General features: G+C 38.3%; 1 protein-coding gene across 1 annotated transcript in view; it reads left to right on the top strand.

The window, feature by feature from the left end:
- Positions 1-14,551, top strand: part of zgc:154054 (uncharacterized protein LOC777616 homolog) — a 37,094-nt gene that overhangs the window by 15,824 nt on the left and 6,719 nt on the right. Inside the window, exons 10-12 of the mRNA XM_017692020.2 lie at positions 1,960-2,067; positions 2,218-2,411; positions 13,197-13,275. Coding sequence (XP_017547509.1) covers positions 1,960-2,067; positions 2,218-2,411; positions 13,197-13,275 — 381 coding nt within the window. The remainder of the gene's footprint in view (positions 1-1,959; positions 2,068-2,217; positions 2,412-13,196; positions 13,276-14,551) is intronic.

The following is a 14,551-nucleotide window of genomic DNA, read 5'->3' as shown; positions in this document are numbered from 1 at the left end:
TCATTTTTCAACATCTGGAAAAAAACAGATTTAACTGCTTTTTAGCAAACGTTAACAGAAAATGACCAGAAGCCTCAGCAACAATATGTTTCCGTATTCACTGTGTCCACTCTTTGCCTTCATTACAGCTTCCATTCTTTCAGTATACTTACTTTCAATTTTGCAAAAAAAATCTACAGAGATATTTTTGAAGATCTCCAAAGTTCAGTCTTAGAAGTTGTTTTCATTTCTTGCCTCTCCCTATCCAAGTAATCCCAAACACATTCGTTGATGTTGAGGTCTGGACTCGGGTGGTCAGTCTGTTGTTCCAGCACTAACAGCTTCTTTGATTTGCAGATGTTCTTATTTTTGTCTGACATCTTTTCTCAATGAGGGCCTCTTGTCAGTGACAGATCCTTTCAGACCAATAGCGCTGAGTTGTCTTCTCACAGTGTAAGAATGAGCAGAAATGGAAGGCAGCTTGATTTCTCCTTCTCTCAAAGGGAGAAAGCCACAAAATGACATAATAAAGTGCATTTCAGTAAAAGTTGTGGTTGTAGTATACTGCTGCAGTTAGCATAGGAAAGAACAAAATGGTGAATGTCACACAAACTTTACCATCTGAGAGTTTGTGGCTGCTTAGCTAAGCTCTTTGCTTTCTTTTCTTGAAGCCATTTCCCCTGAGGTGGTTTCACATGATTGTTTTTATCTAGTGTTGTTCCTGAGACAATCGTTTTTCAGTCTTAAACTCTACACTGTGGTGTGACGATGACCTAAAAGGTATGGAACATGTATGGAACAATACAACTGCATTTCTAGCATGTTAGGTACAATTCATGTGGCATTAGTATAAGGATGTCACTCATTGTTTAAAAGTATACTTATAGTGTGTTTGAATACTGCTGTGTTGTTATGGTGTGCATGATATCCATAAATTTACTTATTAATAAAGTCATTTTTTTAACTGACAGGAATTGAGTTTTTATCGTTGCAGGCAACTGTTACCGCAGTTACTCTATTAACCGTCACTAGTCACAGGCCTACTTTAAGCACTGTTAATGTGATGGGGACAGTTTTGATGGTCCACCAGGTCTTGCAGGTGGTTGTTAGGAGTCCCATTTTCTCTGTAGAGTTTAATAATTTTTCAAAACTCATTTTAAAAACTTGTGGGTTTTTTTTTCTCTGATAGCAAGAGGTCAGTGCGCCTCTGCTGGTCCGCTGATGGCAAAGCGGACTACTGGGGTTTTGCTCAGCATTTTCCAGGCAACCCACAGGAGGTTAAGCAGCGTAATAAACAAAGTTCCAATTATCCTCTCTCGATTTCAACCTACACTCCAATTTGCTTGTTTTTCCTTTCTTCATTTATACTTTGTAAATTAGTTTAGTAAATCATTTTAATCTAGCACAGTGTCAGTAAAAGCATTTTCTATAATCTGTTATCATAATCATTTTATTTCAGGCCTAGTCATTATTTTTTTCTCAGTAGTTTGTAATATTTGTCTTAGTTCATTTTCTAAAATAAAAGTCTTTGTGCATTTAAAATCTGTTCTAATCTCTAAAGAGGTTAAAAACTAGTGAGAGCTTTTATGCAGGACGATAATCTGGGTGGTCCGAGGGTGGGCTAGAAGTGGCAAACAGTCAGCGGGATGCCAAGATTGTCAAGTCAGCGGACCAATATATGCTTGTTATCTGGGTTCTTTTCCTCCTGCTTTCTTATTTTTTATGCAAGCTTGAATCTAATCTCCTCATAGTTTTGAATAACTTGTGCTTAATGGCCATTTCAACTACAAAAATGAAGAGAGGTCTCTGTATGCTGTTTTTCACCAGGATCTATAAAACAATTGAAATAATAATATCTATTATCATATAATACATTGTTTATAGGGATGACTGAATGCAGTCTATTGAATGGTCTTGGTGAACTGGTAAGTACTGTTTTTTGCTGGAGCTTGTAGGTTTATCAGTGTGATTTGTTCACAGAAACACTGCAGTAACGAAAAGGCCAAACTAAAGCGCACCTTCAAACCCTCGCAGTTTCAGCACGTGGGTCTACACTCCTCCCTGCCTGGAAAAATACAGAACCTCAAAGTTAGTCAAGTTTTTCTTCTCTTAAATTTGCTTTTTGTTAATTTCGTCGTGATTTATTATCACACATTGCAAAAAAGCAAGTTACTCAGAATTTGAATCATGTTTTGGTAATTCTGTTTCTGTGGGTGTGTTTTTGTCTGCATTGTTTAGGACAAAGACTTTGGGAAGCAAATTCTGTTCAAGGCCCACAACAACCCTGTTGCTGTTTTGAGCACCAGTCTGAAGGACTATCAAGGTCACTCCCTGGACAAGGCTTACCGGGGAGAAGACTTCTTCTGGGGTCTTACTCCTGTCAAAGGAGATCATGTCCTCATCACCTTCTCCCAGCCTCAGACCATCAAAGGGTGAGAGTAGACCCCTGCACTTAAAGCTATGGCTTGGACTAAATGTGATTCATAGAATTTTTCCCCCATTCCCCAAATTTAGTCATTCAGTCAAGACCTGTTTTTATCTCCAAGGTTTGCTTTCTTGAGTTTCAAAGCTGTGAGAAGTAATAGAAGTATCTATCTATAGAAGTAATAGAAGTTTATAATCCTGCTTAGCATTGCCCTGTTGTAAAGTATTCTCCAACAGACTGGACAAAATACAGGCAAATGTATGTTGCCTAAATTAAAAATGACAATGGAATTTATCTTGAAGTCAAATTTAGGCTCTACTTCCGTCAGTTTTTATACAGTCATATGCAGAAGTTTGGTCAAATTATATACTTTATTGATTTTCTAAGTGAAACTAAGGTACAGATTCTCTACAAGTACCAAATGCACATTTTAATGCACAACTGCTGTTTATTTTCTGAAGTTAAGAAAAGGAAAAAGCTAAAGCATAAAATGTTGCTTGTGCAAAAGTTACGCATTTTATATATATTTTTTTTTTTCACAAAACTCAGTACTACAATTTACAGAAAATGCCATATACCTGTGTTCTCTGTAGAAGATGTTAACTTATTTTCACATAGAAACTCAATAAAGGTGTTCAAACTTTTGCAAATGACTGTAGGTAACAGTCTGTCAATGTTACAAAACCACCTATGCAAATCCATTTGTTATCTACATTAGTTTTTTTTAGCACCAGTTCAAAATTAAAGAAGCAAATTACAAACACCAAACAGATCTTTGCCAATCAACTATATTTGGACTAAAGGAAAAATTGTGTACATATAATTTTTGGCTAAAACATCACTTGAAAGCTCTGCCCTTCATTCCAAGTCCCAAAGGTTCCACAGTACTAGGGCTGGGCAATAAGACAAAACTTATGACATTTTATGATTTTATGATATGCATCACGTTAGAACAGGCAAAATAGAACCTGTAGTCCCACAGATAAAACATACCATGATGATAATACTAATAATAATAATAATAAACATCAATTAAAATGATAATTCCAGCTAAACAAGCCTAATCTTATTCCCTTTGTAATGAAACATGTAGTTAGTGTATTGCTGTAGTGCTGATGAGATCCATTATATGCTCAGAAAACTGCATTGTGACATTCATCACAGTAACTATAAAAAAATGGTCATATTACCCACCTCTACACTGCACTGTACAGTTTACTCCTTTCTCTGTTCTAAAACACCTGGTATGGTTGACCACCACAAAATGAAAACAAGATTTCGCTTAAGTTCAATCAGTTATGTTATTGCAGGGAAGCAAGTATTGCTGACACTCTACAAATGCAAGTGATAAAAGTTTTTCTAGATCTTCTTCTTGTAACCTCTTAAACTTCTTGGAACCACCGGTCATTCTGAAAAGCACCTCGTCATATTTTTCATAACTTTCATATTTCATAAGCTACATTCAAACAGTGGGTGACGTATGAGGCTGTAACTGTCTTCTTTCCAGTCAAATAGATGGGTGATGTAATTTAAAACCCTTATAATAACTTTTTTTTTTGCTTAACGTCAACCCATTTTCCACAAATCTGGGCTATAAACTATAAACAGATGGCGTCTCTTCAGTGATCTGCTCTGTAAAAATTAATTTTATAAAATAATACAAAGAGATTTTTGGCTTGCAGCAGTAAATTATAAGCTTATAGCAATATGTGTGATCATAATACACACGTTCTGTTAATTTGAGGGAAACTTTTACCAAAAAAAAAAAAAGATTTAATTAAAATTTGCATTTATTTCATGCAGTTACTGAATAATTTGCCTTACAAATTGGTCATGTAAATTTAGATGGACAAACCAAAATATACCCTGCAGCATAAGAGGTTAATCTTCTGAGTCTTATTAGGCCACAGTTGTATGTAGGAGGCGAGGATATTCTGATTTCTAACACTTTCTGAAGGGGTGGGAAACAGGAGGCAGGATGTTGCTCCATCCCTGGAGTCTTTGCTCAGGACTAAAACGGGAGTGGTTACAGGAAAGCATTTGGAGCTTTCCACTGAAAGCTTAACTACCCTCCACACTCAGACATTAAAGCATGAACCCTCTGCGTTCTCTGTGCACATTTAGGTGCACTGGCCCTACATCCGTTCCTTTTAAAGCTTTCGGTATAAAGTTGCACCCTTCACTTGCTTAGTACTTACCACCCAAAGACACCAAACCAGTCAAGCCTCTTCTGTTTATAATGCACATAATGGTTGTGCCTTTTCTCATAATGTGTATGTCTGAGTTGAGGGGCGGAAAATACTTGAGTATTTGTACTTCATTAGTATACCCGAGTATGAGTATGCAAACCTCATGTCCATAAATGTTAAGAAAGAATGTGAAATGCAACTAAAGTATTTAAGTGAAAATATTTACCATTTACCTCATCAACTTCATTGTTTTCTTTAAATCTCATTGCTGTCCAAAGAAAAACAAGTATCTCCAAAATAGTAACTTTACTGGAAAAGGCAAAAACACTCCTTTCAATGTAAGTCAATGTAAGAAAAAATTACACAACATGAAGGACCGCTGATGTTGAAATTATGTACAAAGCTTAAAATTGACTAAGATGGAGATGCATTGTTTTCTCTGGACAGCAGCTCACTCAGAAATTGATGCAAAAATTGCAGCACATATGGAAAAGTTGGGACAGATTAAGAATATTGTGAAATGTTCAAAAAACATCTTAAACATGTGATGCAATTATGCTTGGGTATAAAAGGAGCATCCAGGAAAGGCCTAGTGCTTTATAAGAACAGATAGTTAAAGGCTCGCCACAAAAGATGCAGCAGCGAATAATCCAGTTTAGGAAAAACGTTCCTCTATGAGCAAATGTTCTTCCGGTGAATCTGTGTGTGTAAAGGCCAAAAAGCACAACTGAGTGGCTTTTGATCTCCCAGGGAGCATTAGCACTGTTGCTGCATCTGCAAATGCAGGATAAGACCGTACTATGCACAGCTCACCCAGATATCAGCAGCATCCAGAAATCAGACTTCTCTGAGCTCTTCTGAAATGGACTGATGTACGATGGACACTACTGTCAACCTTTCACCTTAGACCTTATAGTGTACTCTAGGCTATAGAAGAGAAGGACCCTCCAGATCGTTACTTTATATACTTGCATGTTTGAATTTAGATACAGTATATTTTTGGTTCCCTACCTCTACTTTTAAGTGAGTAAGATATGGAGTTAAGACATAACTGAAGTTTGAGAAAAGACCATGCGTAAACTCCTCCTACTTAATTCCAGCTTACTATATATAGAGAGAATATGTAAATACCAGTCCTTCACTACTCCTACTCATGACAAAGTTCGCACCCCACCTCCTCCCCTTTCTCCTCAACCTTGTCCACACCTGCAGTTGATCTTTAATGGAGGTTCGGCCTTCTCGTGACCTGCAGAAGCCGTGCCGAACTCTTGCCCAAAATTCCTCCGAGTTTCCCTCCTCTCATTATGTCACTTACCAATGCGTGGTCTGCATTAGATTTAGACATTAGTACTTTTTCCAGGTTGTTGCCTCATTTGCTACTGTGATTAATAGGAGATAGTTAGTAACTTTTTAAAATCAAATGAGAAAATCATGAAGGTGCTGATAAATCTAGGCCTTGTTTATTAAATGTGCTGAAGCAAACCTTATAGCTTTATTTAAAGACACAGTCTGTGTTTCTTCCCTTGTACTACTGATAAGCTTGATATTGCTTTATGGTCAGAGTTCACTGGCACTCTTATCCCCTTAAAACCCCAGGGTAAATGTCCAAAGGTTTATTATTTTCAGTATACATGGACTGCATGTTTTATTAACTATATACATGGCTGCAGTATCATTCCCCTGGATTCGATTGTATGCTTTCGAAACCTGTGCTAAGCGTGGGGGTTGCTGTAAGGCATTTCGAAGGCAAAATGTGTTGCTTGGAAGGCTGAGTGTGCATTTCCTAAAAAATAAGAACTCTGATTGAGGAATCTGGTCCCTGTAGTTGAAAAATAATTACACAATCTCACAGGAAGTGTGAAGCAATGGAAATGAAGAAGTGCTACTTAGGTCACATAAATGAAGCAGTAAGACAGGTGCTTCTGGGGCATGAGTGCAGCAAACTCAAAATATCGGTTCCATACCGGGAGAGGTAAAAAGCAAAAAAAATCCATCTGCCTCCACAGGGCATGTGCAAAGTAAATCCCAGAGCAAAGACATTCCCAGGCACACCGTCTTAAGTAAAGTATGAGGAGCCTTTATTGAAAGATGGCAATATGCAATAAAATTTGCTGGCCTTTTCACGCCTTCATCTGGACACAAAACAATGGCATGTCAACAGAAAACACCCCACAGGAAGTGTTTTGGAATTTGAGTCAGCTATTCTGATTATGCTTAAGCAATTCAGAATATGCTAGGCAATGAGTCAGGCAGGGCCTGAAATCACTGCCAGAAATTGATCACATTGCAACATATATATTTCAAGATTCTGAGCGAGATTTGGTTAATGTGCAGACCAAACTATGTCAAGCAAATATAATTTTTGCAAAACAGCTCAGTAGCTGGCAGATAGGAACGTTGAGGAGGTCTTTATATCCCTGTACCAGACCCTCCTGGAAATTGCGATTGTGAGAAATCATGCAAACTCAATAAAGTTTGCAGTTTCATCCAATTACTGCATTATTTCCATAGTAAGCGTGTCTTTGAAGCACTTTCAGAAAGAGGCTTGCCACTTTTATGCTACATGCCAGGAAGCTGCAGTCTCAGCTGCTCCTCCTACGTGTACATAAAACATCTGATATCTAAACGAGCTTGGCCACAACTGTTGTAATTTCATCTTCACATACTTCTCTATGTGCTGCGACTGAGCCTTTCATATTAATATAGACGCTGGACAGTTTTGTACTCTGTTGATCGATGCAAAGCATGTTCATATTAGTTCAGTTGGGTTGTAGCACTACTTGATACTCTGTGTCCTTTGTGTTAATACAGTTTTGACACTTGTTATTTTAATGCATTACCTTAAACTGACAAAGAACTAACAGATGTGTGAACAGAAGTGGGATTCATGGAAGACAGCGGAGCAAGATATATCCTTACTGATGTACACTGGATAATTTAAAAAGCCAAATAATTCAAGAAGAAAGGTAATATGTGTTTTAATAATAATAATAATATAATAAGTGGCCCTTATTAGTCCCACAACTGGGAAATTTCACCTCCGCATTTAACCCATCCATGAAGTGAAACACCACACACACTCTAGGGGGCAGTGAGCACACTTGCCCAGCGGGCAGCCCAATCCACAGCGCCCAGGGAGCAGTTGGGGGTTAGGTATCTTTCTCAAGGACATCTCAGTCATGTGCTGTCGGCTCTGGGGATCGAACCGGTGACCTTCCGGTCACAAGGCTGGTTCCCTAAACTCCAGTCCATGACTGTGAAATACAGAGCAGCCTTTGACCAGTTACAAGTATGGAAAGTCTCATTGTTCTAATGAGGAACCTCTACACTGAACAACAAGTCACACCCATGACTGAAAATGGACAGACTGGTTTCAGGAGTAAGGCAAGGCTGCCCACTATCACCATACTTGTTCAACCTGAACATATAATAAAAGAAGCACAACTGGATGAAGATGATTGAGGATACAAGAGTGGTGGAAGAAACATCAGTAACCTTTGATGTGTGGATGACACAACAGTCATAGCGGCAAAGGTGGAAGACCTGAAGGCCTTTATCAGCAAAGTTAAAGAACATTTTAGCGCAGTGTAAGGAAACAAAAGTCAGCAGGAAAGCCAGACAACTGGAAAACCACTAGTTTCACCTTTGTGAAGTGGAGATGTAGAAGGAGTGGAATGCGTTTGTCTACATGGATGAATTATTAAAAACAAAGAAACCAGTGGTTGACACAGATTAGCGGTCTGTGGAACCAGGATAAAAGAACTTGAAAGGATCTTTAAATGTAATAATGATCAGCACTGTCCAGGCTGTGGTCTTTACAAATGAAAAAGCAGGACAGGGAAAGCTCTCATTTGAACATATTATCAGAAGAACTAATTCACTGATAATGGAGGGAGAGGATGGCCAGCAACAAGATGTATGGAGTGGACGTGGCTAGGCTCAGAGCACTGGCTGTAGGAAATGTTTTTGGTTATGGTCTGTGTGCTAATGGATCTACCACACAGATTAATCTAAAGTTGACATTTTGACAGCAGATAGCTTCTCAGGAAAAAACTTTATGAAGTCATAAATTAATTATGTATTTCTATATAAACATTAAACTGCGTTCTCTAAGTTGTGGTTGGTCTTTGTTGTACTAAAAGGGCTACGGGTTGCCACTAATAATATCTATCCAGCAAAAATATAGTATCAATCAGTGCCATTGACTGTGCATTAGAGGCTGCACAGTTTACAGTTGTTTTAAGACATGTTTTGCCTGCTTTTTTGACTCTTCACCTGTTATAAACTTTGAAGGCAACTTTTTGTGCTGAGCTGCAAAAAGTTGGGTAGCCTACATTATGAGCATTTTTCCTGTGCTGTTGAAGAAGACAGGCCTCAACATTAAGAGAAGACTAGTGGCAGCAGGCGTCAAGAAGGCTAACCTCTTTGATTATTGCAGATTCACATGGTCACTATAAGTGTTGGTAGACTTCAGTCATCCTCCTAATTGAGACAGAAGAATCAGAGGAATCATGAACAAGCCATTAACCCTTGTGTGGTGTTGATGTGTTTGTTATTCAGCCAGTCAGCAGCCTGTCCATGTTGTCCACCCTCACATACACACCTACACACTAACAGCAGGCCATGTAGGAGGAGAACAGAGCGAAGGGACCCATCACCTCCACACTGTTATTCCCCATGTTCATAAACGTGGGGGTTTACAGTGTGAAGACACTGAAAATGTGTTATTTTATATGTTCTTCACAGAAAATGAGCAATGGTGGCATAGAATCTGAGGTTAAAATAATAAATCAAATCACTCTTTATTTTGGTAAACACTGAAAATGAGTCCCACAGACTTGAACGCCACACGAAGGATAAGAGGCCTGAACAGAAGAAAAGATATCATGGAGACATGCTATCCATAAGATTGACTGGAGTCAGAATCAATGTAGAGACTACGCTCTGTGCTTTATGGTTCTTTAGGCCCCAAGCATACCGAGACAGTGTAGTAAAGCTCAGTGACAGCGTAAGTTTACCCAGCTGCCTACTACAGTCCTTTATTGTGAGAGTCATTGATAGTACAAGCCCAAAGCCTTTACTGTAAGGCATATACTTTTTGCATTGCAAACAGATACACAACCACAGCTCCTGTGTCTCATCCTCAGCTCAGGCAAATACAGTAAACCGAGCATTGTTATGAAATTTCACTCAAAACCAAGAGGACACACTGAATGGGTGTCCAGTGGTTGACAAGGTATATGGAATACGATCACACTCGATACCAGCCAGCTGAAAGCCTGGCTGGGTGGTGCGTGTCAGTGACATTCATAACGTGAATGAAAATATCTCCCAGACATTCCCAGAAGTGCAGCAAACCTGAAAGCCTGTGTTGTTGTCATATGCTTCACTGCAATGATTAGGAACTGATAAATTTAGCATCGGTTCTGACTAATAAGTGTTGAGTGTTAAACAGCTGTGTATCACTTAGGAAAGTGCTACTTTCGTATCGTCACAGCCGTGAAAAAATTTTGTAATGCTGTTTGAACTCCAGCTGCCGTTTCCATTGTTTGAACTTTCCATGATGAATAGAAATAGTCTAAAATTACTTTGTTTTTTAACGTTATAAAACTTGATACATTTGACATTATTGAGCATTATTACTGTCATTAAATAAATACACATGTGAAATAATGACACACAAAAAAGAAAATTACTTACAATTGTATGCAAAAGTTTGAAAACTTGAAAAAGATTGAGTGAATCTTAAGTAAATGATTAATTGTTCAGCCCTGCTTATGTGTAAGTACTCAAGAAAAAAGTACTTAAATATGGCATTTTTTGTGCAAACTGTACTTTTAGTTGCTAGGTTTATCATATTGGAAAAACAATACTAATAAATGCTAATAATAAATGTAAAATATACAATAACTGTTGCACATGGTCCGTTTTTCCCCCAATATGTTAAATTCAGTAAATAAACTGTAGTTGTGCAATAAACATTGCAGAAAAATGCCATATTTCAGTACTTTTTACTTGATCTGGAGTTATCAAACTTTTGCATTCCATTATAAGTGCATTTCCTTTTTGTTTGTCATTATTTCATGTATGTATTTACTTAATAACTAACAAAAGAAAGAAAAGCACTTATAGTTTTATGCAAAGGTTTCAGATCAAGTAAAAATAAGTGCACAAATATAGCTAGATGGATAGATAGATACTTTACTGTACAGTAATAGTAATAAGGGTGTAGACATATAACAAGAATAAATATACCAGATCCAATCTACAGGCATATATACAAATAGGAAAAATATAACAATCTGTGATAATATCTATAACCTGAGATGAGAGATGCAGTGCAGTGCAATAATGACTGTACAAGAAGTTACAGGTAATGGCATATAATGACCACACTGAATGAATAAATGTGTGCAGATATTGTGCCTAATATAGTGTCTAGTGTCCAGATGTGCAAGATGTTCAATAAGGTATGCAGAAAGTGCAGTATGTGCAGCACACTATATGTGCAGATGGATAAAGAAACACAAGATAAGCATGAGCTGTAAGACCTATGATGATTCGTCATTTAACATGAGATTCAGATTCAGTCCTCCTGTCTCTTCACCCTTCTCTTCTGGCCCCCTGGGAAGAGTTGAAGAGCCTGATGGCTCTGAGGACAAAGGATCTCCTGAATCTGTCGGTTGAGCAGCTCTGTGACAGCAACCTGCCACTAAACATGCTCCTCCTGTACGAGATGATGGTGGGCAGTGGGTGGCCATCATCCTCCATAATGGAGAGCAGTTCGTGTAATGTCCTTCTCTCAGCAGCGGTTTGTGTAATGTCCTTCTCTCAGCAGCGGTTTGTGTAATGTCCTTCTCTCAAATATGGCATTTTGTGCAAACTTTATTGCACAATGTCTTTTTAGGTGCTTAATGATTGATATTATTTTATACACATTAAATGCTTATACAGTGACACCAAAAGGTATTTTTAGATGTGTAATTTTAGTTGTTTAATTTGTCAGGTTTTCTGCCTTGAGATTTGATCTCATTGCCTCTGATATATGAGGCGTTCCCGATATTAATTTTATGTTAACTCATTTTTTATTATAACAAATTTTCGGTTTTGAAGGGTCCTAAAAATATTTAAAGTCCGTGAAGCTAAACAGGAATCTTTTATAGCAATAAATTGCTTTTATTTTATTGAAAACACACTAATTGATGGTCATTTTTGAAGCATTGTGTATGTATGTGTATATATATATATATATATATATATATATATATATATATATATATATATATATATATTACATACATATACACACGCAGCAGGTGAAATAACTGTTGAACATGTCACAGATTTTCTAAGTAAATTTATTTCTAAAGGTGCTATTGACATGAAATTGTCACCAGATGTTGGCACCAACCCATCCAGTCCACACATGCAAAGAAATCAAACCATAGATTATGTGTAATAATGAGAAATGACACAGGGAAAAAGTATTGAATAGGCTTACTGAAATTTATTTGATACTTTGTACAAAAGCCTTTGTTGGAGATGACAGCTTAAAGACGCCTCCTGTATGGAGTAACTAGTTACATGCATAGCTCAGCTGTGATTTTGGCCCGTTCCTCCACACAAATGCTCTTCAAAGGTTCCATGGGCTCCTTCTATGAACTCTGGGCTTTAGATTTTCATCAAGAATGTCTCGGTACATTTGTCCATTCATCCTTCCTGCAATTATATGAAGCGTGCCAGTGCTGTATGCTGAAACACAGCCCTACACCATCATGTTCCCACCTCAGGAGGTTGAGTGCATTACTTATTGTTTTCTTTGAATTCCAGGTCTTTCTGTAGCTCTCCACAAGTGGTCCTTGGCTCTTGGACAACTCTTCTGATAATTCTTTTCACTCCTCTGTCTGAAATCTTGTAGGGAGCACCTGGTCATGGCCAGTTTATGGTGAAATGATGTTCTTTCCACTTCCAGATTATGGCCCCAACAGTGCTCACTGGAACCTTCAGTAGTTTAGAAATTCTTACGTAACCAATGCCATCAGTATGTTTTGCAACAGCAAGGTTGCGAAGGTCTTGAGAGAGCTCACTGGTTTTGCCCATCATGAGATGTTTCTTGTGTGGCACCTTGGCAATGAGACACCTGTTTATAGGCCCTCAGTTGATATTAACATTGCACTTATGTAATATTATATGTGGCAGGATTGCTTTCTAATTACTGATAGATTTCAGCTGGTGTCATGACTTTCCATGGCTTTTTCCACCCCTATTTCTTCATGTGTTCAATACTTTTTCCCTGTGTCATTTCTCATTATTACACATAATTTTTGGACCTCTATGGTTTGATTTCTTTGCATGTGTGGATTGGATGGGTTCTTACCGACATCCAGTGAGAATTTCATGTCTAAATAGGGCCTTTAGAAATATGTTTACTTAGAAAAATAGTCACGTGTTCAGTACTTATTTCACCCACTGTATACTGTAATAAAGCTATATTTGGTTTTATAACAACTTTAATATCTCTCTCTCTCTCTCTCTCTCTCTCTCTCTCTCTCTCTCTCTCTCTCTCTCTCTCTCTCTCTCTCTCTCTCTCTCTCTCTCTGTAGGTACTTCTTTCGAAGTGGAAATATTGAGACGAATGGAGATAAGTTTTACAACACCACCGTGGAGGTGCTGCCTAATGACGTAAGTACTCTAGGAACCAGTTTAATGCTCAGGTTACAAGAATGACTCTGAGTGATAAGGCTGAATCTCAGTATCCAGTGACACGTCTAACCACGCTTGCTTGACTCCGCCCTCCGACTATTTTTGACTTTTACCCTGGCTATGGCAGTGACGTTTACTTCCTTGATTACATCTTTGTTATGTGTGTGCGTGTGAGTGAGTGTATGAGTGCATCACTGTGCAAAGTTCCTTTTTACTGAGCGAGGAGTAAAAGTGATTCTGAAGAAACAGAAAGCTGACACCGTTCACTCGTACCACGTGTCTCTGGTTTAGGATGTTTCCTGCTGCAGCTCTAGGCTTACTGAAGATACTGAAGATACTGTGTCTTTGTGGGTGCCATTCACACATTTATACTTACATTCCACTGCCTAACCAGGTCATTCATCTAGGATCATGTTGCAAAATATGCTATCTATCAGGTGAAATGATCCTAATTCTAGTCGATATATGTAATATTTCTCATGCTGAGGTTGTTGTAAGTTTATTAAAGTAAATATTTTTAAAGTTATTTTCAGACATTGTTTTATGCAATTTTGTCAAGTAAATAAACTCAATGTATTAGCAGATCATTTTGCTTAATTCAAGCATATTACTTAAAACGAGCAAAATTATCTGCCTATGTACTGAGATCATTTTTAAATTACTTTAAAAAGGTAAACAATGGCTGAAAATGAGTTAAAAAGTCTTATAATCTTACATCATCCTCAACATGAGAAATATTTTATATATACAGTATATATATATATGTATATATATATATATATATATATATATATATATCCGTCCCGAGTTCCTCAAGGCTCTGGATGTTGTGGGGCTGTCTTGGCTGACACGCCTTTTCAACATTGCGTGGACATCGGGGGTGGTGCCACTGGATTGGCAGACTGGGGTGGTGGTGCCTCTTTTTAAAAAGGGGGACCGGAGGGTGTGTTCCAACTACAGGGGAATCAGACTCCTCAGCCTCCCTGGTAAGGTCTATGCAAGGGTACTGGAGAAGAGAGTCCGCCCTGGTCGTGGAACACTGGACCAACTCTTTACCCTCTCCAGGATTCTGGAGGGTTCATGGGAGTTTGCCCAACCAGTCCACATGTGCTTTGTGGATTTGGAGAAGGCATTCGACTGTGTTCCCCGGGGTATTCTGTGGGAGGTGCTTCGGGAGTACGGGGTACATGGCTCTTTGATACGAGCCATTCAGGCCCTGTACAAACAAAGCAGGAGTTTGGTTCGCATAGCCGGC

The sequence above is a fragment of the Pygocentrus nattereri genome, chromosome 8 (assembly GCF_015220715.1).
Source record: "Pygocentrus nattereri isolate fPygNat1 chromosome 8, fPygNat1.pri, whole genome shotgun sequence".
NCBI classification, from domain to species: Eukaryota; Metazoa; Chordata; class Actinopteri; order Characiformes; family Serrasalmidae; genus Pygocentrus; species Pygocentrus nattereri.
Note: the sequence above shows the minus strand (reverse complement) of the source record. Positions and strands in the feature narration are given on the sequence as shown.